The sequence below is a fragment of the Pangasianodon hypophthalmus genome, chromosome 6 (assembly GCF_027358585.1).
Source record: "Pangasianodon hypophthalmus isolate fPanHyp1 chromosome 6, fPanHyp1.pri, whole genome shotgun sequence".
In the NCBI taxonomy this organism is placed as follows: Eukaryota; Metazoa; Chordata; class Actinopteri; order Siluriformes; family Pangasiidae; genus Pangasianodon; species Pangasianodon hypophthalmus.
Genome location: NC_069715.1, coordinates 1,962,822 through 1,990,745, shown reverse-complemented (window position 1 = coordinate 1,990,745; position 27,924 = coordinate 1,962,822). Strand labels below are relative to the sequence as shown.

At 39.1% G+C, this 27,924-nt stretch overlaps 1 protein-coding gene across 2 annotated transcripts; it reads left to right on the top strand.

The window, feature by feature from the left end:
* The first annotated feature begins 666 nt into the window (after positions 1 to 666).
* Positions 667 to 12,518, top strand: bcl2l10 (BCL2 like 10). Of its 2 annotated transcripts, none has more exons than XM_026926963.3 (3): positions 667 to 960; positions 4,835 to 5,251; positions 11,521 to 12,518. In XM_026926963.3, the coding sequence occupies exons 1-3, from the start codon at positions 919 to 921 to the stop codon at positions 11,641 to 11,643; spliced, it is 582 nt and encodes a 193-aa protein (XP_026782764.1). In that variant the 5' UTR covers positions 667 to 918; the 3' UTR covers positions 11,644 to 12,518. The 2 variants fall into 2 exon arrangements, with proteins under 2 accessions (XP_026782764.1, XP_026782765.1); XM_026926964.3 differs by lacking the exon at positions 667 to 960 and adding an exon at positions 2,180 to 2,335.
* Positions 12,519 to 27,924: the final 15,406 nt, after the last annotated feature.

Sequence of the window (27,924 nt, the reverse complement as noted above, 5' to 3'; positions counted from 1 at the left end):
GTCTCACTCCACACAAGCATCAGACTCGGTCAGAATGACTCGAGTGATAATACAGTTTTGATGTGAAACTGTTATTGTGCCAAACAATGTGTGTGATTATCACCTCATGCCTTTTATTACTCATTTCACCTATAGTTTTGTAATTTGATTCTGAGTCATCATTTATTTTGACTCTAAATCATCAAACTGAATTTGTTTATATGTTAATCACTTCTTAACTTGATTCAAAGATTCCAATAATTCAGTCATCTGAGGAAAACACACACCCCCATGGTAAACCATCACACACATTAAACACAAACACACACACATCAATCGAACTGACTTAATCACTGATTGCCGCAGAGTAGCAGTGTGTGTTGTGACAAAAATATTAAATCAGTATTTGCAGGATGTGTGTGAGAGACTCATATTAAGAGAAACCTATTTTATATAAATATGATATAATGACAGAAATGGGTTAAAGATATACAACACTGTCAACACATTAGAAGTGTGTATAGTTCTGGTAATAGTGGGAGTGATGTGTTTATTTCTGGATCGTGATTGGTCAGAGGCTGTTGATTAATTTTCCCTAACAGTAGCGCTGACTTCAGTGGTTGAGTAACTTGATGACTCCAAAGTCTCCATGATTCAGTCATCACACTAGCCCATGCGAGCAGCATAATACTTAACATATGATCAAACACACATACACACACACACACACATCTATACTGATGGTGTAAGAAGTGTGAGGATCAATCAGTATAACTGATGTAATTAGTGACTCCTGATCAGACAAGGCTGAATAGTTGTTTTTCACTCTTTTCGATTCTCTGATTTTGAACTTTGGCTAAAGTATAGATTTCGAAAGCTTTGGGAATTGTAAGGACTGGAATTCCTCAGTAATCTACTTTTCATCCTTGTGCACAGAAGATGAGTGAAAACATGGACCACAATAATGTTGCTGTAGAGGAGGTAAGAACTTTTTAATTTTTGTAGTGAACTTTCACATTAAAATGACTTGTTCATCTAATAATAAAAAGGACTGAATGGTGCGTAATTTTCCCTCGTGGATGTTAGAGAGGTGTGTTATGCAAAGAATATGATGAAGAGGTACAGCACAGAGTTGACAGCACATCATAATCTCCAGATCTTATTACAAACTATTTAACTTTATAAGAAGGTACGTTTCTCAGTGGCACTGTACAGTATTTTCTAATGCATTTTAATATTGATAAATGGTTTATTAATTAAATTAAACATCAGCATGGAATATCTCTGTATTGCACAGCAACACAGAATTCTAAATTTCATCTTGATCAGTTTATGGTTCCTGAAATTTCTTGCACTTTAGATCTGAGAGAATACATTCAGCTCAGTCCAGTACAGAAAAATATAAATCAATAAATAAATAAACATATGGCCTTTCTGAAAATATTTCTTTTTTAATATTTGCGTACATTTAAATGTTGCATCTTTTTTACTTTCACTTGAGTACATTTTGAGTTTTTATACTTCCACTTTTAATTTAGTAAGATTTCAACACATTAGCTATACTAGCTATACTAAGGATCATTGCTCAGTACTGGCTCCATCTCTGGTACACTATATGACCAAAAGTTTGTGCACCCCTGACCATCACAGCCATATGTACATGTCTAACGTCTCATTCCAGATTTATTCCCCTGTGTTTGCTGTTATAATGAGCTCCACTCTTCTGCGAAGTCTTTCCACTAGTTGTTGGAGTGTGGCTGTGGGGATTTGTGTTCATTCAGCTACAAGAGCATTAGTGAGGTCAGGCGCTGATGTTGGGATGTCGAGGAGGTCTGGGGTTCAGTCGGTGTTCCAGTTCATCCCAAAGGTGTTCAGTGGGGTTGAGGTCAGGGCTCTGTGCAGGACACTCGAGTTCTTCCACTCCAACCTTCACACACCATGTCTTCATGGAGCTCATGGAGCTTTGTGCACAGGGGCATTGTCATGCTGGAACAGGTTTCAGCCTCTTAGTTCCAGTGAAGGGAAACTGTAATGATTCAGCACACAGAGACGTTCTATACAACTGTGTTCTTCTGAGAGTTTAGTGAAGATAGCACATATTTTTAGATCCTGGTTTCAGTATTTTGATGATGTAAATGTAGATTAAATTTCCTTTTCCACTTCACTCGGATAGAGAACCTAGCCGCTAACTTGGGGAAATTTTCACCAGCAGTTGTTACCTAGAACCTGAAGTGGGAAGAATGAAGAGGAACTGAACGTGGAGGGGAGGGGTTAGAGCATAAATACGGCTGAGCGCTGCGGTCGCTTCCGGTTTGGGCTCAAACTGTCGGTGGGTGAGCTTGATATCGCTGGGAGGGTGAGCGATTTATTACATTTCTTCTTTTCAGATGAATGATATGTATGATTTTATGTGTCGAATCATTTCCAGAGGTGTCCCAGAACATGTGTGTGGTAGTGTTTGTCATGTTTAAAGCGTTTGTTATCGTGAATAAGGCGGTTTGAGTGGGCTGTGCTCTCGGGTTTCCCTTTGTGTCTCATTGACAGCTGCAGAAGCGATGCAGCACTTTATTCATTATTTACTGCATTTCCTACATTAATATCGCAGCAATTACACGCTCAGGATTAATATTTAACACGCCAGAACATCATGCAACACCACAGAGACGAGGATTTACAAAGAAACCGCTGTTTCATCAGTAAGATCACTGACAATTTCCACATTATTAAATGCCTGGTGATGGACTCTGGTAACACCCGGCTTTGTGTAGATGAGCTCTGAACTATGTGAAAGAGAATAGTGCAAAATTTAAAAAGAAAAATCTTCACGAATTAATTTCAGCATGCACATTTTTTAATTATTATTATTATACATATATTTTTAGCCTGATATAGCTTCACTAAACAGCCAGTGTTATTTCATTTCCCAACGAGGTGATTGGTTGATAGGACATTTTTTTTTTATCCTTTAATCTGATTGGACGACAATGCAAAGTTTGACTGTTCTAGCCAATCCGAGCAAAGGAGGGCGGGATTGTGTTAAAATATAGAAAATATACTCTCATAAGATCTCATAAAAGATGGAATTTAACTCATCTGTTGTTATCTTTAGCATTAAATTACAAATCAGTGAGTAAAAATTTACATTAAAGCATGACCAAGTTTTAGAGAATGTGTTATTTGGGCAGAAAATACTGTTAATAATAGCCACAAGTGGCGATCTGCGGGGTCCAAGCACCCTTTGCAAATATCACCTGCCAGTGGCCAGTTCTTGTGAAGTTATTTATAACAATAAAGAACATAGACGAACACACTGTTCAAGTTTCGTGATGGTAGCTCAATGCTAATCCTGTCAAATGCCTGCTGAAATCTGATTGGCTGATGGTGACCATGTTTGTTCAGCAACACAGTCGTCTTCATCAGTACAAGTACGTTTTAGCACAGAGATTCAGTACATCAGATTTCAGCTCAGTTGGACTTATGGATCCTGAGCAAGGGCGGACTTAACCATTAGGCAAAGGTCGGCAATTGCCTTGGGCCCCCAGCTACCTAGGGGCCCCCAAAACCCATATTAACTTATAGTTAAGTTTTTTTTTTTAAACTTTACGCAAATTATATATTTTTAAAACTCTATCGCTAAAATGGCATCAGAATGCTTCATTTTTAGTGTTGCACAGGAGGGTCCACCCCTATTCCATTGGACTATTCCATTATCTCACATTACCGCGCAGCTGCGGAAGTGACAGACAGACAGTGTTCAGAGTAGATGGAGCGAAGTTCTGTGAAAATGAAGCGAAACTATCCAAGCGGTGCTGAGAAAAGGAGGAAGCGGGAGGAAAGCAAAAGGATTATAGCCAAGTTCCCAAAGGTAACAAGCTTTTTTGTGGCGCGTACTGACGACGCAAAAGCTGAAGAGCAGAAAGAAGCCGAAGTCAATTCTTGCGTGATTACGTGTGCTAGCAGACATCATCGCTGTGTGAGGCGTGCTGAGAAGAAATTACAAGTAGGTCTTAGATAAATAAGGAGTGACAAAAGGGTGGAACAAGAGATGTGCAGGGCCCCATGTCTGTGTTTGCCTTGGGCCCCAAAATGACTAAATCCGCCCCTGATCCTGAGGTACTGTTATTTGATTTGATTTGAGTGATTTGAATCCCACCTCCACCGTCCTTCGTTGAGTTTCGTGTGAATCCATGCATCCACTCCTGAGTAACAGCTGTTTGAGTAAACCAAGCTCTGCCCTGTTAGTACTGATTAGCATGTAGCAGCTGTATTGTTTTCAGTGGGTTTTGATCATTATTGAGGTTCACACTCTGCAGAGTATTTTGACATCAGTTTTGTGAAGACAACAGAAATCCTAGGACTAGTTCATAAAAGTTGGTTTCTCATATAATGCAGTTAAGCTCAAAAGTTAGCCGAGTTTGCAGAACTAGAACATTCCTGAGGCTTTTATGTTTGGAAGAAGGCAACAAATCAGGCAAAACAATTTCAGTGTATGACTTAGGGTTCATGAGATGTGTGAACATGGAACCCTGTGCTATAGCACCACCATCAGAGCAATCATCTTGCTTCCCTGAGTAGTGTGATGGAGTACTAAAACAAGAGTGTTCCAGGAACTTTGGTGCTTGGACCCCTAAAAATAAAAATCCTAATGAAAACAATAGGGTTCTTTTGGTGCTTGGACCCCTAATAAGAAGAAAAACCTAACTAAAGACAATAGATTCTTTGGTGCTTGGTCCCCTGAAAATTAAAATCCTTGTAAAAACATTAAGGTTTCATCATCATCCTCTGTGCTTGGACCCCTAATGATGAGGAGCATCACTGTCAGTATCCTAATTGCTGATTTTTTTTTTTTTCACAGAAAATGTCCTGTTGGTTAAAAGATGAGACTCGGTTGCTGGCTGAAGACTACATCGACTTCTGCACCGGGATCCAGCGGACGCCTCCCAGCGAGTCGGCCAAGGCCATGCGCCGTTTGGCGAAGGAGCTGGAGCACCAGTACAAGTCCAAGTTCCTGTCTCTGTCAGACAGCTTCCTGTCGTCGTGCGGCTCGAACAGTGAGCCGAGCGCCTGCCTGCGCAGCATCATGACCAAGATGGTGGAGGACGGAAAGCTGAACTGGGGGAGAATCGTGTCGCTGTTTGCGTTCACGGGTGTCATCGCCACCAAGATCTTCTCCAGAGAAGATGGAGTGAACAGCTGCAGGAGGCTCGCAGAGACCATCGCTGATTACCTGGGCGAAGAGAAGAGCGACTGGCTGCTGGAGAACGGAGGCTGGGTAAGGACGAGTGGAAATGTGATTGCCAGGTGTAGGCAGGTGACTCAGGGCAAAATACCGTGATGTAATTGTAAATGCCACGTAAACGGTTATTTTGCTGTGGGGATGTAATCACTAGGGCTGGGTGTGACATCATGTTTAGGTGGGGAGAAGAAAATAACCAGCACAATGACTCAAAAAACTGACGTATATTTAAAAATATTTTAGAAATGGGCAAAACAAGTGATACAGTAATGAATTAGAACCTAATCTTTCTTTCTTTCTTTCTTCTGATTTCTCATAAACATCATTAAGATACCACCTAAAAAGTGCACGACTTTATAAAAGTCATTTTGGGCAGATTTCGTGACGTGCACGCCGAAACGGTGTTTAAAGAAACAGTTCTTTAAGGGAATTTGAAAGGAAATGATGTATTTTTGACACCATGTTCCACTGCCTATTTGACCTCACAGAAAATTCCAGCAGTTTTAAAAGCGAAAGTGAAAATGATCTCTGCGACTGAAAAAATGAAAGCCAAGTGAGAGCTCTGGGTAAGAATTTGTGGTGTAGAAAAGCAAAGACGGACGGTATTGAGTGTGTTTAAGGGACGTTTGATGAATACGAGTGCTGGGACGAGCAGCAGGACAGTCTTTATGATTACAGCAGCAGCTTTTCTTAGAAACAAATCTACAGTATCCATGTGAGATTAAACTCTGAAGCAACAGCGAGTCTTGGGAATGAAGTGTTTTTGGAAAGTGCAGATCTTAAGAGTATCCAGTCACAGCAGTGTAGAAAGCTTGAAGCAGCATCACTAATTGTTTAATGTTTACACATCAGCATTGGAGTGAAACAGCGGCACTAAATATATAGAAAGAATTGATTTCATAAGATTATTGATTACAAACCTGGATAGAGAGAGAACAGCATTCCAGATGTAGCCATGGCAACAATCATGTAACAGGAATGACGAAGTATGTTGCTCTGGTTGTGTAATTGCTCATAAGTAGCCGTAGTAACCATGACAACGAGCGTCACTCACTATTACATTGAAACGTGAATAGGATTTATATAGGAAGGGTTAAGTTTATCGGTTTATTCATTACAGGCATGTAAAAGAGCATTCGAGACGTAGCCATAGCAACAATTGTGTAGCGCTTTTTTTTTTTTTTTTTTAGTTGAATAAAATGACTGTGTTGTTCTGTTTGTATAATCGCTTGTAAGTAGGCGCTGGTCATCCTGTGTAACCATGGCAACTAACCGTTTTAGGTATTTACGCATTACTGTTGCAATGAAACAGTAGCATTTCAGTCGTAGCCATGGCAACAACTGCGTAACAGGATTTTAGCTAAAGAATTAACAAAGCATTGTCATCCTGTGTAACCATGACAACTAAGTGTTTTAGGCCAGGTAATTATTCATGTACTAATTATGTAGAAAGGTTTTGTTTTGTAATTCCAAAGGCTTATTAATTCCAAGCACAGATAACAGCAATCGAGACGTAGCCATGGTAACAATCACGTAACAGGATATTAGCTAAAGAAATGACACAAAGTGTTGCATTGTGTGTGTGATAGCTGATGAATATGCAAGATGGCAGCTAATGGAGTTCTCTAAGGATTGAGTGAGTGTAAGAGGACCTTAATTAAAATGAAAAACTGTACAGGTTTAGAGTGTGTGTGTGTGTGTGTGTGTGTGTGTGTGTGTGTGTGTGTGTGTGTGTGTGTGTGTGTTTTGACACTCGGATGAGGTGGGGAGGCACCATCACCTACACTATCAGTAGGTGCTGTCTACTTTTAAATGTTGGGGTTTTCCTGCTGTGTGTGTGTGCGCTTGCGCTTCAGATCAGTGGATGTGAAACCATATGGGGCAGTCCTGCCACGTGGGAGATTCCGCTGAGAAGAGTGCGTCATTTCTGTCTCTCAGGAGGGTCTGTTTTTCCAAAATCAGACGTTTCAGACTGTTTTTCATTTTCAGTCATATGTTCTCAGGCTTTAAGAATGTTCTGAGGCCGTGGCTTTCTTGTGGCTTTTTTGTTTGGAAGCATTGGGAAGCAATGAATGCCAAGCAATCTCAGGAGTGTGTGTGTGTGTGTGTGTGTGTGTGTGTGTGTGTGTGTGGTAGCAGACCTGTTCTTTTGCAGCATTTTAAAGCTACACTTTCTTTCTCCTTGAAGCCTCAGAAAGAGACTCAAAACAAATTTGAAGTCAAAACAAATTTGTATCTCCATCTTTTGCTTATTGGGGAGATATTTCAGATATGACTCATGTCTGATGTCAGTCAGATGGAGAAACGAGCTGGTGGGTGTGTGTGTGTGGGTGTGGGTGTGTGTGGGTGTGTAGGACGTTTCATCATCGGTTAAAATCAGCTGATCTAATTCTGGATTCTATGAAGCTGCTTTGTGTTCATGTTAAAAGGAAATTTATTATTGTATAGTAAGTTATACGTATTTGCTAATATTTTTTTTACTTAAAAAAAATTTACACCACATTCTGGTCTCTGATTGGTCAGAAGGTGTTGATTAGTTTTCTATACCAGCAGCTCTGACAGTATTAGCAGGTTAATATTAGTGCACTCGTTCTAATACGTTATCGTTTCTATAGTAACAGATCATTCACAGGGATAATAAACGCACTATTATGTGTAATGGTTGATCTGTAAGGAGATGTTTAACAGTTCATTTAATGTTTATGGAAGGAGTCTCCAGTGCCAGAGGTAAAGCTGTAACTTTAAGTTTACACTTTGCGGTTTCTCTGTAACATGACAAGCTGCATTTTTTTTGTCTTATTAACTTTGAGAGAGAGAGAGAGAGAGAGAGAGAGAGAAACACCCATCAGCACTCATTAGTTTCTCATTACACTCTCACAAGACATGTTACATGTGGTTGCTATGGTAACATTAACACTAAATGGTGTTCATTGCACCACTTAATTTTTTTGTTGTTGCTTTTTTCATATTTCCTGTCCTGTTCAATAAGCACTTTCTGATAATGTTTTGCCAAAAGTGACCCAATTAATTGACTCACTCATTAGTTAAGACTCTTCTTGTGGTTGCTATGGTGACGCTACTCGGCTTTCCTCACTTCCGCATTGAGTGAATGTATGCGCAGTTCATTAAGATGCTTTTACATGTAAACGCACTGACTGCTGTGAAATGTCACAATGCTTCCTCTCTTTATAAGGTTAGTTTTTTATCATGGTATCACATTATGGGGTTTTTGTTCCCGTTGACATTTAGTGCACTTCCCCTTGTCCATCTTGGTAGAGATTAATGTTGTTTTCAACACCTTCATGTCCTCCGAGTCACCATTCAATCTTTTTTAGGACATAAATTTAGCTTTTACCTCGATTCAAAAACCATGGAGGGTGCACAAACTTCTGCACAGTTCCTTTGGTAAAACAATTCTGAAACAAATGAATCGTTTCAAGTCGATCATGTACTCCATTAGCAAGTTGGATGAATAGCTAGCTAACATTGTTATGCATGAGTGCTTGCTATACACATTGGAAACAAAATAATAAACAAACTCCTACTGTTTAGCAAATAAATAACTCCAAGACACTGGGACTCATTTATTAATTCGTGCAAAAATGTTTTCATGATCAAACCGGATTCCAAATTCGCACCAGATTTACAAAAAGTTTCCCCCCCTTCTTACTCGCATGCAATCAGGTGTAAATTACCAAGTGTGTTTGCAGCACAGCTCATTTACATTTAGCCACGCCCACAAAACTCCATAAAAGGCAAACTCCTAAGTGCATCATGCACAAAATCTTCCAGTAACGCAGCTCGGCCAATGCCGCGTCTCGGCTACCACAGACACACACTAACATCTATTCCTATTATCCTGTATAGGGTGCCATTACTTTTGTCCTCATTGAACTGCTAGACATTTGTCTTAATTTACAGGTTTGTCATGGAATCACTTTCTTTCAAACTTTTAACATTTTTCACAAAATGTTCATTGAAATAAATAAGTGATTTAAACATGACGGCGTAATTCGCATATAAAATCGCAGTAACTCATCGATTATGCGATTAGAGGCTCACATTAGCGTCGTGTAAACTTCCGCAAACTCAGGAGCGTAACGTAGGATACGAACCTTTGTGCTGTTTGGTATTTTTCCAACTGACTGAATTTTCATGAACATTTCTTGTTTAAAATTTCCTGTGAATTATTTACAAATAAATATTTCATATCCAGAGCGATAAATAATGCCTACTGTTTAACATTTTAGTAAACAAGCCCCGCCCCCTCCTCCCTAAACTGACGTTCCAGTTTCCAGGGAAGTTGTTTCGATCTCGTATCCTGCTTGTTTTAGAGACAGGCCCCGCCCCCTGGCTGTTGACTTTATGGAAATGACTGATCTTGCCGCTTGTTTAGGAATCTTTGCGTGTTTATCTTCGTAAAAAAGATGTTTCACGATTCGTCTGAACATCGTCATGTCGTAATCATACACGAGCATCGAGAAAATGAGTTTCTTTCTCTTTCATTCACTTTTCCATGTAAATACATGTCTTGAGTACACACACACACACACACACACACACACACACACACACACACACACACACCCCAGGCCCAGCTGGTCCAGCTTTTCACTCTATTGTGTTAACACACTATTGATCTTACACGCCTCACAGACTTCAAAACATTTTCCTGAGAAATGAACGAGAGAGAAAAATAGAAAAATATCCACCACCTGCCCGTTTTTCTGAGCAGTACAGCAGGTGGCTTTACACACACACACACACACACACACACACACACACACACACACTCTCTCTCTCACTCTTGCCTGTTTATATTTAAGATATAAGCCCAGGATCTGCTGCTGGCTGTTTCCAGCTGATTAGAGCTCAGAAATATAACCGTATAATATCAATATCATGATACATGAGGTTACGATACACTTTCCTCACATATCACTCTTTATCTCTAACTTTTATTAATATATTTAATTAATTTTTATTAATATTTTTTATTATTATTATTACAAACTTGGCTGATTTGAAGTAAAAAAAAAATAATCTAAAGTCTCAGAACTTTATTTTTTCCCCATTTAATAGACATTTAGTAGACATTAAATAAAACAATCATAAGTCTGAGTCAGTAAACAGACTGAGGTCTTTGTTTTGTTTGGTTTTTTCACCCCGTTTTCAATTTTAAATAATTTATTTTACTTGGTTTTAAATTGAAGTATTACTGAATTGAGTTTTTCACTTTTTTCCTCTGGTGTTTTTAATTTAAAATTTTTTTTTTAACTTGACATTACATAAAACTATCATAACCACGTTTTATTACTTTTTGTCCCTTGTTTTCAATTTAAATTTTTTTATTTTAGTTGATATTAAAGTATCAGAACGGAGTTATTCCCTTGTTTTCACTTGCTGTAAATAATCGATTTTAGTAGATATTAAATAAACCAGATTTAGTAAATGCATCATTGTTGGCGAACCTGAATATCGTAATAAATATCGCCTTGGGCTGAAAGTTTTATGACACACGATATACAAGAGTATATCATTATAGACCAGGAGTGCCACATTAATTAAAAAAAAATTAAATATTATTATTTTTTTAATAAATAGAGCCCAGTTTTTTACAAATGTCTGTTTTTTGGGGTTGTGTTTGGATTTGTTTTAATGCTGTATATATTTGTAGCATATTTACACCACAGCACTGCTGAATTCTGCATTCTGATTGGTCGTCAGGTGTTGATTAGTTTCCTATAGCAGCAGCTCTGACAGTAGCGCAGGTTTATATTAATGCACTCGTTCTGATACGTCATCGTTTCTATGGTAACAGCTCCTTCACAGAGACGTGTACAGGTGAATGAGACAGTAATAATAATAATAATAACCCAGATTTTAAAAATCTGTTAGATTTTTCTGTAAGGAGATGTTTATTTGACATTTGTGGAAGGAGTCTCCAGTTTCAGTGGTAAAGCTGTGACCTTTTAAGGGTTTTTTTGCGGTTTCTCGGTAACATGACAAGCTGTGTTTTTTTTTTTTTTTTTTTTTATCTGATCAACTTTAAAAGAGAAAAAAAGAGAGGTGAAGGAAAGACTGTATAGCTGCTATAACGCAAGTGAGAACAGGAATTCACTTGTTTCATGAACATTAAATGCAACTAAAAAAGGATAAAAAGTATGTTCTTTACTGTACTTTTATAGATTTTCACAAGTGTATTTAAGGTCCTGTAAACCTTTTTTTTTTTTTTTTTTTTTCTTCGAGACATGTTTTATGACGTATCTCCTGACGTGTGTGTTTTCTGTGTGTTCCTCATGCAGGACGGTTTCTGCAAGTTCTTCCACAGCGCCGGTCACGTCAGCCAGGAATCGTCCATGAAGACGGCGCTGTTCGCGGCCGCCGGAGTCGGCTTAGCAGGACTCACCTTCCTCCTGGTGCGCTGAACCGCACTCCTGCCCTTTATCCTGCTTTCCTTTTCTTTCTCGCTGCCACTTTCTGCTCGTTTCTGTTTTAAAGTTATCAGCAGAACTTTTAAACTTTTACACCATCACTCATCATCTCACTTAATTATGACATTGCTCATGAAATTCATTCAGAACTGTTATTATTAACTGTTAAGTCTTATTTTTATTATTTTTTTTGCGTATGTCACATGGTGCGGTTTTATTTTTGTAAAGATTACTCCGGGGAGTGGTGTGTTCTCGTTTAGGTTCGATAGCATTTCATCTTTATCTGTTGTGTTCAGAAAGTTTGTTCATCCAGCGAGCTGACCGGCTAACACGAACCCATCTGATTTGAAAGCGAGTCTTCAGCAGCGTCTCATTACTGTACGTCAATGTGTGTTCGTTTACATATCATTTTGTGTCTTATTCTTTTTCTCTCTTGCAGGGGTGGAGTTAACTCGTCCCTCCTGTAGGAGTTGAAATATTGTTTCAGAAGGTGCTAGTTTATTCCTTTAGCATTTCTAGGGATAGGATTTTTTTCCCCCCAATTTAAAACCATTTTCAATTTCCCTTGTAAATTTGTATTTATTTTACTTTCTGAAGAACAAATCATAACTATTTAGGCAATTTCCCTACTTTGACAAAATTGTATTTTTGCATTTTTATTTATTTAACTTTCTTAATAAAAGATGTCATTACCATAAACCTGACTGCATTAGAAATGACTCAGACTGAACCCAGATTAGCAGGAACATGTGGTGACCTTTAGTTTTTAACCTGAGTTTCTTTTGAAAGGGAAAAAAAATCCCCAAGAGTACAGAGTGAAACTCGGTGCTCTTTAGAGCTCATGGTGATCTACATTTCATAATAAATTTTATAGTAATAAATACCGAAAGTGTGGGGCTTTTAAGTGACGGAGGCATTAACAGTAAAATTCAACTTAATTTTTTTAAAAAGATTAAATATTTATTTCTTTATTTTGTATATGGTTTATATTTATTTTTAATTAAAGGAGTTCGCTTAAAGTAAATATGCTGGACATGAGGAAAGAAAAGACTTTTATAATAAGGTGTTTATAAATCATTAATCACACGTTCAGTTCGTAGGGGTTTTTTTTTTTTGTTTGTTTTTTTTTTGTTTTTTTCACAGCTTCACCATTTTTAAGATAAGATAAGAACATTTTATTATGGGACATTCCAGTGTTACAGCAGTGGACAAGAGTGAAAACAAATTAAAAATAAACATAAATATATAAATGTGTGTATATTTTATTCATATATACACATTATTTATATATATATATATTTACATAATGTATTAGTGTGTGTATATACACAGATACAGTACTGCACAAAAGTCCTAGGCATATGCAAGTAAATGCTGTAAACCAGAGATGCCTTTAGAAATAATGAAAATAATGAAAATTAAAAGTTTGTGCATTAAATAAAGCACTATAAAGAGCAGTAACAGTAATAAACTAAATAAAGCCAGTGTCTGGTGTGTCAGGTGTCAGGTACAGTGTGTGCACTTTTATAAGGAAGTGAGCTGGAAGTTTTCTTCAGCATGTTGGAGAATCTGCAGCAGTTCTTCTGGACACTCGGACTGTCACACTCGCTTCTTTATCTGCAGTGAAACTCAGCAGCCTTCATCATGCTTCTGTCTGAAAAAGTGCTCTGTTGTGTAATATCTCTACCTTCTTTACTGATATAAATATTGTACTGTAATGGTTAAATTTTCTGTTGCAAAAGTAAAGTTTGGAAATCAATTTTTTTTTACTGACAATAATGCAGAAGTCACAAAATAATCATCTAGAACAATATTTATACTAAAAGAATAATAGGGTGTGTAAGACTTTTGCACAGTACTGTATGTGTATAAAACTGTATATGCAAAAGAAGAAGCTTTAAAAATAAGGTTGATAAATGATCAAATGTAGCTTAAGCTCCACCCCTAATTGCGCTACAGCAATCCACTTGGCCCCGCCTCCTGTCATTTCCCTTCAAATTAAAATTCACAGATTGGTTGCAGTCAGTGTTGCAGATTTATGACTGATAAAACGACATATCTCCTGTATGTATGTGCATTTACTTATGATTAATATTGACTGGAAAAAATATCCATTCTTTTTAACAGAAGATCATTTAATTCATACGTATCAGAAAGTTCCTTTCTTTTATTCACGTGAATAGAATATTTGCTAAAAGCTCAGGATGCACTGATACTGGTACTGGTTTAAAAGATTTCAAGAGGAGGAAATGAAGCATCTTCTTATGATGCAAGTAACCTGATCAAACATCTTTATGGAGTTTAAACAGTGTGTTTAATAGAGAGTGTGAGGACAGCTGACCTGAGCGTGCAGAGCAGCAAGCGAGGTCATTAAAAATAAGCACAAAGTGCCATGAGTTTCACACAGGTGATGCATGTGAGAGCATTTCAGCTCAGCGAGCACTGAGACACTCGCCCCTCGCACGTAAGGACAGTTGTAAGTCAAGGCCTGCCGTTCGCGCACTCTCTATTAAACTCGCTGTTTAAACGCAGTAACATCTTAAACATAAATCTCATGACAAGTTCATGGCATATAAACATAAACAGAGTTCCCTGATGGCCCTGATTGATTAATACGAATAGCTGACTCATTTCACTATCAGTAGCGGTCTAAACGAGTACGGAAAAATACGTACAGTGGAGATAAGACCCCCTGGTTTTTACTGTAAAAAATGAAACCAAGATAAATCATATCAGATCTTTTTCCACCTTTGATGTGAAATAGCAACTAACGACATTAAGAGAAAAACAAATAGACACGTTTTAAAAGAAAAACTTACAATACCCTGGTTGCGTAAGTATACACCCCCCTTAACTAACACTTTGTGAGAGCAGCTTTTGCTTGTAATTCAGCACTCGGTGTTTTTGAGTAAGAGACTACTGACTGAGCACATCTTCATTTAATCCTTTTATTCCACTTTTCCCTGCAAAAACGCTCCAGATCGATCAGATAGTGAGGAGATCTCCTGCACACAGCCCTCTTCAAGTCATTCCACAGGTTTTTGATAGGATTTAGATCTGAGCTCTGACTGGACCATCCCAAAACACTGATCATCATCTTCTTCTTCTGAAGCCGTTCCTTTGTTGACTTGGATTTGTGCTTTGGGTCGTTATCGTGCTGGAAGGTGAAACGGTTCTTCATCTTCAGCTATCTAACAGACATCTGCAGGTTTTGTGCTAAAATATTTGGTATTTGGAGCTACCCATGATTCTCTCTAGCTTGACTACAGCCTCAGTCCCAGCTGAGAAGCAGCTCCACAGCATGATGCTGCCACCACCATGCTTCACCGTGGTTATGGTGATGTTTGGTGATGACTAATTCTTTTTTTTTTTTGTGAGAAAGAGTTTTCATCTGGCCACCATACCCCATAGCCCTAACAGAGAAGACTACGAATTACTTTTGGATGTGAGTTCGAATGTGATTGGTTAATTCGAAGCACAGTCACATGCCTCGTTATAAAAGAGTATGCGTATTTATGCAACCAATTTATTATTGTTTAGTTTTCATTTGTTTTTCACTTGAATTGTGTTGGTTGCTGTATCACATTAAAGATGGAAAAAGATCTGACATGATTTATCTTGGCTTTTTTTTTTTTTTTACATCACAAAAACCTGCATTTTTAACAGGGGTGTGTAAACTTTTCATATCTACTGTACTCTTACCTTGTCTGAAAACAATGTCTGCACTTTGACCTTTTAGTCCTGTACATTTACTTTCTTTACTTATTCTACTTACTCTGTTATAACAGTTAAGGCTTCCTCTGTGCCTAAATTTGTTCCGCTGCTCATCGTGGGGCTGCATTCTGTGATCTCTGGTCTCCAACCTACAACCTACTGCACAGGTAACTTTGTAAGTGTATAATTTCTGACTGTTGGACATCTGATGCACGATGTATTACCACCAAAGCAACCAATCCCCCGGCCCCCGTCCATCAGTGGAAAGAAACCAGCACAAACTGCACATGCTGGTGGGTGTACCTGATAAACTGGAAACTTGGTGTGCCACGTAACCCCTGAAGCAAATCTTTGCCCAGTGTAGAGCACTAAACACTATAAAATGTGCAATGCCTGAGTGGTTAAAGGTGTAAAATAAAACTCGCTGCTCTCGACAGACGTAATGCAATAACACGGCTGATGTCGATGCTGAATAAGCCATGCTGTTCTCTGACCCTCGACCGGAGTAGCGTCTCGTGATGCAGCTGCTCAAGTTTCGCTGAACTCTCACCTACTGAAATCTGAGCAAAGCGCAAAACAGATCCCTTTACACAGATCTGATCAGGCTGGATTTTACAACACGCCTGAAAGCCTGAGAGAGAAGTCGATTTCATCATTGTGGTTCGGAGGCCTCTTAAAGAAACGTTGCATTCTGAAATATTTTTGACATTTCTAGAGAAAGACACGAACTTGAAGGATAAAAGATTACACTTTGGATTTATTATTATTCATGGAATAGATGTTTTTAATCCAAAGAACCAAAAGCAGAATCTACACAATGCCCTCCTTACCTTAATGGTAGTCGATTAACCAAAAGATGTTTGGTGTCTGTAGTTTGCTTCTTAACATCAGCACCGAGCTCACAAAATGTTATTTTTATTTTATTTCTATGCGAATCCATGACAATATTATTGTCATTATTGTATGTTTATGAATTCTAAACATAATATATATTAATTATGGTATTGTTATCATTATATTATTGTTATTTAACACCTCTCATCCTGAAATGGGTTCAGAGCTTTTGAATCATAATTCTGAAGGTAGATTTAATTTTAACATCCATAAACAAAGTGTATGGCTGTTTTTCCTGTTTCGAACCCCCTGAACCTTGAGGTTTAATGGTCAGCATAAAGCTGTCACAAGTGGAGACTTTGGCCATCTTGTATTTTGCATTGACAGACAGATTTAGTCCAGACTTTGCATGCACTTCTCTGTTTCCCTGATTGGTTGCAGCTTGTGTGTGTGTGTGCGTGTTTGTGTTAGAAGTTGGCCACTGTTTTGAGTCCACTATGGAGGAGGGATATCTCATTAAATTTTTTAAAATACCAATTAAATTAATTAGTACGTTCTCACCAGACTGATACACACCTGTCAACGTTCAGTGTTTTTATGAGGAAGTTTGGGGCATAGACATAGACAAAGGTTTCTGAATGCTTGGTTTCTCCAAACGTGAAGCAAAGCAGTTAGCAAAATATTGTTTGATATCATCAGTGATTAAGAGACACCACATGTGAGAAAAAGTTTACCTGTAAGCTGCTGTAATGCTGATAAGCAAGGCTAATGTGGACATTTATTTGCAGATGTAAAGAACAGTGAATCTGACGTATTTAGGCCCCTTTATTTTTGACCTAAATAAAGAATTTAAGTGTGTGTGTGTGTGTGTGTGTGTGTGTGTGTATTTCGCTTTAATTTTATTGTCCTTGTGGGGAAACTTGGCTGCTTCAAATAAATTGATTTCTCTACAAAAAAATACAACTTTTCTTAGAACAACTATATTTTACTTTTCAGTGCTGACTAGAGCTGTAGGTAGGCTTGGAGAATGGTTGAAGTTATGTTTAGGTTGCAATTGGGCTAAGAGTTTTATTGGACAAGGGATACGATTGGCCTATTGTTAGGGTTCGGCTAGGGTTACTGTTTAGTTATAGTTAGGGTTGGCCTAGGGTTACTAGTATGCTAGGTTTAGGGTTGGTTCACAGCTATTCTGTTGCACATCTGCTGCTCCATACCTGCTGCATCAATACTATATTTTATATTTTTTCCTGAAAATGTTTGTTTACCTTTTATTTTTTTGTTCTATCTATCTATCTATCTATCTCAGGCTAGGGTTACCATTGGGCTAGGTTTATGGTTAGTCTAATTTTGGGATTGGTTAGTTTCTGGTAAACATTACATTCATTACATACATTACATTCTTCTCTCTGTCTCTTTCTCACCACTTCCTCTCAGCCTTAGCACACTTCAGTGTTTCTCAGTCTTATATTTCTTCTTTCATTTTCACTGCTTCTCTGTACTGAAAAATAAAGCATCCACAACATATCTGTTCATATATGTGTCTGTGTGCATGTCTGCATGTGCTCCGGATTTCCCGCTGCCGTCTTCATGCTGAGCGCATGAACTTACATCTCTCTTCTAAGAATTGATTTGCACAGCCTTTGCACCTGAGACCACATCATAGCAGCGATCAGATGTGAGGTTGCAGCATGAAGCTTGCTGCTCATGCATCATTTCATGCATTTGATTTATTTCATACATCAAATACCATTAAGTTTCAGGTTTTATAGTCACATGCACAGTGTGCAGTTTGCAATGAAATGCTTACTTGCATGTTCTTTCAACATCATCATCATCACAACAGTAAACATGATCTACATAAGTGTACAGTATAAAGATCACTGCAGTTCCAGGTTATACTTGCGTGCTGGATGGAAGCAGTTGCGTGGTACAGAATTAGAGCAGAGTTTAAAGCTACTGAGTGCGCAGTGACTTTGATCATGGCATGATCGTTGCTACCAGTGTGAGTATTTCAGAAACTGCTCATCTCCTGGGATTTTCACACACAACATTCTTTAGAGTTTATACAGAATGATGCAAAAAACAGAAAACATCCACTAAGCCAAAGTCCTGCAGACAGAGACACCTTGTTGATGAGAGAGGTCAGAAGAGAAGAGCCAGACCGGTTCGAGGTGACATGAAGGATACGATAAATCAAATAACCGCTCTTTACAAACATGGTGAGCAGAAAAGCATCTCAACATGTCGAATCTTCAACAGCACAAGACCACATCAAGTTCCACTCAGCTAAGAACAGCAATCTGAGGCTCAGACTCAATAAAATGGGACATATGAAGTTTGGAAAAACATCACCTGGTCTCTACTGTCCAGTTTCAGTGAGAGAGAGAGAGAGAGAGAGAGAGAGAGAGAGTAGTGCACTATTATATTTAGTAGGGGGTGACTTATAGCTGATATCTGGGGCTAATAATTTAGCTAGCTTGTTAAGTTGTATCTAGTAGCTCATAAGTTGTTAATATGGAAAAATGTGGAGGTGCAGTGACAGCAGAAACTAAACACAATTATCAGGAATATCCACGTTTATCTTATAACTTATTAGAAAAAGACTTATGAGAATGAGTAAAATTACACTAATTATTTAGCACTGATCGCTAACTGAGAAACATCAACACTATGCTCACTCACGAATCTCAACAGCCCTTAAAGGGGCAGCATCACATTTCCTCCACTACAAAATATCCACACCCTTGAAAAAGTGCACAAAATAGTGATTAGCAGTAATTAGCATCTGTTGTTTTTTTCTTCCACAAAATAGCATGTTTTTTTTAAAAAAAAGGATGTACAAACTGCTTCTCTTGTACATTTTGTAGTTTCTGAGAACTTTTCACAGTAACACTGCTAAGTGTGTTATTGATGTCATTATGCTTACGCTAGCTATCCCCTAGCATCATTCACACTCACTGCTTCAAGCTCTCTCTCTCTCTCTCTCTCTCTCTCTCAAAACTGTTAATTAGATACAAAATGGTTTCCTATTTAAAGAACATGTTCTCTACATGCTAACATAGCACACTATTATATTAAGTGGGGGGCCATTTAGCTGATAGCCAGACAATTTAGCTAGCTTGCTATTAGCTTTTAAGTCTTTAATATTTAAAGGTACAGTGATGGTGGAAACTAAACCCAATCATCAGGAATACAAACTTTTACCTCATTTTCTGAGAAATTTTCACACTAACACTACTGATCATGTTCTAAAAGTTATTATGCTTTGCTAACTCTTGGCCAAGTGTCATTCATTCTCTCTCTCTCTCTCTCACTCTCTCTCTCTCTCTCTCTCTCACTCTCTCACACACACACAGTTTCAATGAAAGCCAACCCCCCTCCCCTTTTTAAAGGCTGTTAGATCCAAAATGGCTTCCTGTTTGAATCTACACAGAGTGCACAAGCTAATACAGCTCACTTTTCTATGAAGTATAAAGGGGTTATTTAGGACACAGCCAACATCTGGAGTAGATTTCAGCCTAAATAAATATCATAATGGCAAAAACAGAGCTTATTTTTTCTTTATTTTCTCCCACAAGAGTGAACCGTGTCAGTAGTATTGGCACTGGCAGGCTCTCGGAAACCGCATGTGCATTTCCTATCAATCTTCTGAGGAAGCAGACGTCCAAATACATCCAGAGACACTAAACCTAGCAGATATGAAGCGTTATCAGAGCAGCCTTTACGGAAAGGACGACATCAACATACTGTGTATTTAGAGCTAATAAACTGGGAAACTCAAAGCAGGAAATGAAGTGGAAGACGTGGTTTGGGACATGTTCACAGTGAGGTGTTTGTGATGGTGTTTATGTGAAGGAATGTGAATGTACTGATTAAGAAGGTCATTCTATTCCCTAGATTAGTGCACTATATAATACTACTGAGCGATTAGGGGTTTGGCCTCGTCCTAATCCTCTCTCTGTATGTTTGGCTTGGTTCACTGACCTGTAGGAAGGCTCTGAGTGTACTCTGGTCCTGTACATTCTGTCCAGTGTGTGTGTTTAAATATTAAACACTGCTGAGAATAACCGTCTGTACTGTGTGTGTGTGTGTGTGTGGGACATTTGGTAAACTGTTGTCCTCTCTCTGTGTTTGTGAGAAGTCGCGTGTCGTGTTGCGTTTAGTTCCTAACCTGTCGTAACCTCACGCGTCAATCAAACGTCCACAACCAGTGTCACACAGAGGACTCTCTCTCTCTCTTTCTCTCTTTCTTTCTTTCTTTCTTTCTGTGTTTTATGGTGAAAGGGCATGGGGATCAGTCTCTCTCTCTCTCTCTCACACACACCCACACACACACACAAAAACAACAGCAGTGTGTGTATCGCTGACCTCAATCCCATTATTATTAAAAAACAACAGATGTCAGTGGAAGGAAGAACCTATATTTCATCACTCACACACACACACACACACACATACACACACACACACACACACACAGAGCAGCTGGTATGGCCTGGATTATCGTACTTCTTTGTTCATTTGTCCTACTCGGATTTATTTTTATTGTTTTCCTCCAACTAGTGTAATCTTTTCAATAGTCCAAGTGCCAAGCGAGCTCTCTGATTGGTTAAGACTTCAGCACACGTCCAATGAATGGACTCCTCTCATTCAGTGTTATGACGCATTTTCGTTTTGGAAATGAATCTCTCGTTACCGGCAGCATTGTTTACAGCGTGACAACAACTTGTTCTTCAGGTTTCTCTAACTATTATTCCTGTATATTTATATATAAGATATTTATATGAGTTTTATATATAACATAGGAATTTTCTTATCTTTGTAGCTGTGTATCTATGATGAATTCTTCCATATCTGATAAACATCTCTTGCATCCTCTGACAATAAAATACCGTCATTCCAAGTGTGGCGAAAGAACCAGACTCAAAAAGTGTTTGTGAACAGTCACTGATATAAACAGGAAGTGACAATGGCCTTAAATAATCCTGTTTTGATATACACCACTATACATACATTGCTCCAGGAAAAAAAAAAAAGCAGTCTCACCATTTAAGATAAATGTAATCTATGTGAGATGTCTCCAGCTGGTGCAGTTTGGTGAAGAGTTTAATGCTCCAAGTAGGGCCATGAGGAGAAAGGTCAGACAAAGAGCGATCATTATAACTACTATTAAAGATACGAAAACTACAAAGTTCAATTCCATTTTATTTGTATAGTGCTTTTAACATTGGACATTGTCACAAAGCAGCTTTATAGAAATATATCAATTCAGGACATAAATTTTAAACTTAAAGTATAAATTTATCCCTAATGAGTGAGCCAGAGGTGATGGTGGTGAGGAAAAACTCCCTGAGATGATATGAGGAAGAAACCTTGAGAGGAACCAGACTCAAAAGGGAACCCATCCTCATCTGGGTGACTCCGGATAGTGTGAGTATAAATCATTCCCTTCTATAGCTGTGTACTACATGGTCTAAAAGTGCAATTGTGTAAAGAGGAAAATCTAGCTGTGTACCTGTCTGGATTAGGGTTGTGTCTGCAGGTGAGTGTCTGGTGACTGGGCCACCCATGTAACCTGGGCGGTCTCAGTGACGATGTGGAGACATCTTCTGGGCTCAACACATGCAAGGTGCACTGGCAGTCAGGCAGCAGGTGTGTGATCCTGGTCTTAATCCTGGATTATACTTGCTTTTAACAACATACACAAGATGGCTGCCACACATATCCTGTGGTCACTTGGAGCATTGCTTGTTCTCAGAAATTAACGTTTGGTGCAATACCAACAGAAATATCGTGGGCAGTATAGCACCATTTGTCCGCAAGTGACGAAAGAAACTAGTGTTGTGTCTCAAATCGCAAACTTATGTAGTATTCTAGACCATTATTGATTACTAACACGGACTGCTTTTCCTATTATGGATACTGTTTAAATACTAAAAACCTCTCACGTCACCTTCAAACCTACCGAAGGGTCTGTTTCCTGTTCTGGAAATCACCAAACATTTTACAGTTCGACTTGGAAACCTGATGGTCAGGGATGTTTTGGCTCTGATGTTCCATCTAGTGGATGTTGCTTTTAATCACCCCGATGTACATAAACTATGCAGGTGAGCGTGTGAATGATGCAGCTCGTGTTGCTGATGCTTCTGCACATGTATGCAAAAATCACCCGTCATGTGTAAACCAGGCTTTAGCCAGACTAAACCTGTGCAATGGAAATTAGCTTTGAGAACATGAGCTGTCACTTCACTGGCAGGAAGAACATCTGAGTTAGTGCGTGACATGGAACGGACTAGATGTAGTCAGCCTTACATGGAGTTCACACAGGAGTTCATACAGGAGTTTCAGCCTCAGGCGGGTGTGAAGATGCTCATTAGTCCCAAGCAGAGGGCCTAGCTGTTGGAGTTTTTCCCAGTAGACAATGGGGTTGCCTCCATGAGATTTCAGGAAAGATAACTGCCTGTTGTTTGTGTGCACGCACCAGATAGGAGCACTGAGCCTTCGTAGAAATGCTCCAGAGGGTACTTCCTATTGACTCCATAGTGCTCTTGGGCGATTGGGAAGAATGGCTTCCCAGATCTGAATCTGAATCTGAATCTGAGCGCTGAAAGTCCAAATCCAAAGTCATGGTTCTTTGCAGGAAAGAGTGGCATGTTCACTTCAGGTGAGGGGAAGAGACCTTGCTTCTGGTGGAGGAGTTTATGTTTCTTGGGATCTTATTGATGGAAAAAGAAAGCGTGAGATTGATGAACGGGTCAGGTCAGATAGCAGCAGTGTTACAGTATCTGTACCGGGCTGTGGTGGTGATTACAGGCAGCTGGAATGAGGTTCCTCTGCAGGTTTGCTGGTTTTATGCTGCAGTTCACTGCACTCTGAACTTGATCTCCGACACGGAAAAGTGCAATGGAACAGTCAACTCAGAACTCCGAGTAGGGAACTTGGGCAACGTCAACCTTGCCTTCGTTCTCTAAAATAAACAAACTTGACATCAAAACAATATGGCCGCGCTCACAATCAACAGTAAACAGGTTTCCCTCTGCATTATTTTCTACTCGATAAAACTTGATCTGTAGCTTGTGTGTTGTGAAAAGATGGATTTACAACTTTACAACTCTTCATCCTAACTTTACTAATGCAATAAGAACGTTGTCCCCGATCCATTTTTATAAGCAAAGATCAACAAGACAGCTTCTCCTGTCTTATACGTCGCTTCTCATTGCTAATTTCATAAAAATAATTCATGATGATTTTCTCAATATGTTTATTAAATTCAAAGACTAGCCATAAAAATATATAACCTCACTTTTAGCATCTGTGGTTTTTTCCGAGTTGAAGCACTGCAACGTGTTTAGTTCTGTAAAATCAGCTTGGAACTTTGGATAGCATTACTCTCTGGGAGAGGGTGTGGTGCTCGGCAACCTGGAAGAAGCATGGAGTAGAGATGTTGCTCCTCTGAATCGAGAGAAGCTGATTGACGTGGCTTGGGGTTCCCCTGGTCGGAGCTGTATCAGGCACTTCACACTGTACGGAGACCCCGGGGCATACCCAGGACCCGCTGGAGAGATTACATCACAACTGGTTTGGGAATCTTTGGAGATTCTCCAAGAGAAGCTGAAATGGATGGCTGGAGATGGAGAAGTCTAGACTGAACCTTCTCAGCCAGGGAAAGGCAGATTTAATAATATTTAAAGATTTAATGAATAAAATTAAATTGAACTTTCATTCTGAGATGTCAGCACACAGTTTACAGAGCTGAGGATTTTGGGAAGTTCCCACAATTATATATCTGATTTTTTTTTTATCTTTATCTTTCTGCAACACTGTACAATTTTGGCAAAACATTTTTAATCATATCTAAATCATTACATGTTTTCTCTGAGAGTTTTTTCATGGGTTTATATTTATATTCTGACTGCATGATGTTTTTGAATAATTGATTGGTTTCCTTTGTGGCAATTTGTTGTTGAAGTTCAATGTCTTGTTTTTAATTTTGTAGCGTTTTCTCAGAAGGGCTGCATGATAAAATATTCACTTTAAAACCACTTTCTTCGCAGGATAGCATCTCCTGAAATTCTTGACCTGAGCTACTGACACACACACCGTTAATTACTGTCATCTCAAAACTGATGAGATCACAAGATAGACAGTAAACTGATGTCATTGATGAGATGTTTGTTCGAGTCCTGGCTTGTTTTTAATGCCGTATTCAGGGGGGAACGTCTCCTTCCCACTTGCTTCCCAGAATCCTGACCGGAATCATTCCTCATGTCAGCAAATCTGAAATAAAATGCTGAAGTTCTCTTTCACAGCCTGCTTACACAAACAAACCTGAATGCTGACCTGAGGTTTAATATAAAAGCTCGGGGAAATTCCCTCTCTGATCATAGAATCCCCTTAAACTAATCTGTTATTTATCATATAATCACTCAGCACGAAAAATACCGGACTTTTACCCTAGCACTGGGTCTGCTTTATGAAGTGGGCGGGGCTTATCGGAAAAAACAAGCTGAATTGCAGAGATAGAAGAAGGTCACTCTACCGCTAACTAATTATTATTCATAGATTTCAAAAAGCAAAACACAGCTGTGGCTCATAGATACTTAGTCTTATGTGAGGACATGTGTGTGGGGGGAAGAAAAGAAGAAAAACAAACCCCTATGTTGGAATAATCCCCGAAAATCTGATTAACTGCGTAATAAATCGTCCTTGATATATAAATATATATACAGTACGTATATATATAGGTGTGTGTACAAATATGGGGTTTTTTTGCAAGTCAGACTTTCAGATGTGTATCACCCTTCATCGTGGAATAACGCAAACAGGGAATAATGTCAGTGCCCCAAGTGTGTATACACACACACACACACACACACACACACACACACGAGAGAGAGAGAGAGAGAGAGACAGACAGAGAGAGAGAGCTGGAGAGAGAGAGAGACAAAGACAGAGAGAGAGACAGAGAGAGAGAGAGAGAGAGAGACACAGAGAGAGACAGAGAGGGAGAGGAAGGGAGAGAGAGATAAAGATGGAGAGAGAGAGAGAGATAGAGAGAGAGAGAGAGAGAGAGAGAGACATAAAGGGAGACGAGGGGAGAGAGAGATAAAGATGGAGAGAGAGACACACAGAGAGAGAGACAGAGAGGGAGAGGAAGGGAGAGAGAGATAAAGATGGAGAGAGAGAGAGAGAGAGAGAGCTGGAGAGAGAGACATAAAGGGAGACGAGGGGAGAGAGAGATAAAGATGGAGAGAGAGACAGAGAGAGAGAGACAGAGAGAGAGAGAGACAGAGAGGGAGAGGAAGGGAGAGAGACATAAAGATGGAGAGAGAGAGAGAGAGAGAGAGACATAGAGGGAGAGGAGGGGAGAGAGAGAGATAAAGATGGAGAGAGAGAGAGAGAGAGAGAGAGAGAGAGAGAAAGGATGGATGAATGGATTGAATAAGATCTGGGTTAAACTCCGTCCTGATGCAGCGTAGGACATCACTGCTATTCTTTTGTGTGTGTGTGTGTGTGTGTGTGTGTGTGTGTGTACGATGCCTCACTGACACACTGTTTTAATCCCAGCAAGTACAATAAGTAATGATTAAAGTAAATAATAATGAACGAGGTCATTTCCACATTTTAAAGGTAGCTATCGGTAACTGATTCACAAGGAAACGACTCGATCTGATAGGATACGATTTGGTTTAATGGATATGCGAGCAACTCTGTTCAGAATCTGGCCTGTTGTTCGTTAGTGAATGATGATGATGTAGAAAAGGAATAGAGTAAAAGCATCAGAGTTACAGACAAATCACCTCGCTAGCTTGTTAAATTATTTACACATCAGCCTAAAAATGATTTTTACACACCAGCTGTGTCCTTTAATAATAAATAATATTTCATAATAAATGATACTTACCTTTTAAATTCATGCACTGATCCAAATTATCTGACTGTTACACCCCTAAATATGACATCTGTACATTTCACCTTATCCAGAGCAACTTACATTTATCTCATTTATATAACGGAGCAGTTGAGGGTTAAAGGCCTTGGTGGTGCTGGGATTTGACCTCACAACCTTCTGATCAGAAACCCAACGTCTTAACCACTGAGCTGCTCTGCACATATGTTGTTATATAAATATAAAATAATAACGATTCATTTATTTTCATGCTAATTTTTCACACGCATTTTTCCGGATGTGGTTTTATTTACTTTCACGTGATCACGTTTTGCACATGTGGAAAAACTCAAAATCCCCTGAAATGTACATGATATTGATAAATCAGTTAAAAAGCATCATGGAGTGTCGCATCTGCTGCACTTTTGTGTTTCTAAACAGTGTTTTATCGTCCCTGTGAAAGTACAGACGGTGCACTCTCACAGCTTTTCATTCGGTCCTGCAGGATCCCAGTCCTGACCCACACCTCTACCACCTGTCTACCGATTAGCATTTAAAAATCAAAAAGAAAGAAAATCAAAGTCTGGGTTTATGCCTTTAAGCTGATACTCTCAGCACAGAGTTTCCACTCCGACTGGAAAAACTGGAACAGCCGAGAGGTCAAAGGTCAGCTTGTTCCATCGCGGTAACAAGCCCAGAATCTTCATCTGAAGAGCTCTGATTTCATCTACAGTGTAAAGTCTCTGTGGAGCAGTGTGCTGAGTGAGAGAGCTGATCTGGAATCAGTGGAGATCCTCCAACACTACGTTCATTGTTAGTTTCAGGTATTTACTGTATGGTGCGTCATTGCTAGAAAAATATCTACAATTTACTTTCGATCAGGTAGAAAATATTCACAAAATGAATGAATCATCTCTTAGGACAGATGAATAAAAAATATTGGTTTAATCCCATTTGAACATTCGCTGATGTTCTCCAGTACACCCTAATTCCTAATGTAAATCCCACATTATTTCTTTTTTTTAAAAATCCCACTTGCTCATTCATGTGTTTATCTAATCAGCCAATCAGGTGGCAGCAGCACAACGCATTACATCATGCAGATACAGATGAAGAGCTTCAGTTAATGTTAATGTTCGAGCGTGGTATGGTTGTTTGGTGCGAGGTTGAGTATTTCAGAAACTGCTGACTTCCTGGGATTTTCACTCACGACAGTCTCTCAAATTTACACAGAATTTTATGCAGAAAAAAAAAACAAAACAAAAAAACATTCTTGTTGATGAGTGAGGTCAGAGGAGTGGAGAGGAGAGGACTGGTTCGAGCTGACAGGACTAAAATAAGCACTCTGTACAACCGTGATGAGCAGAAAAGCATCTCAACATGCCGAACTCTGAGTCAGATGGGCTACAACTGCAGAAGACCACATCGGGTTCGTCTCCTGTCAGCCAGGAGGAACAGGAATCAGAGGCTACTGTGGGTGTTGAAACCAGACAGCTGAAGATTGGATGTAGGTGGCGGAGAATTTGGTGTCAACAGCATGAACTTTACTAATGTCACCAGTTCAGGCAGGTGGTGGGGGTATAATGGTGTGGGGAATGTTTTCTCAGCACACACTACAGCTTCTTAATATCAACTGAGCTTCGTTTAAATGCCACGGCCTAACATTTTACGATTACAACAACAAGGACTGCGTCGCGGCACTGAAAGCCGAGATGCTGCACAAACAGACGCCATAAACTCATTTATCAGCTCAACAAAATTAGCTAGCTAAACATATCCATTATATGCAACTCCTCATTAAGGACGTGACCTTGATATCTACAGGGTGTGCCAAAAGT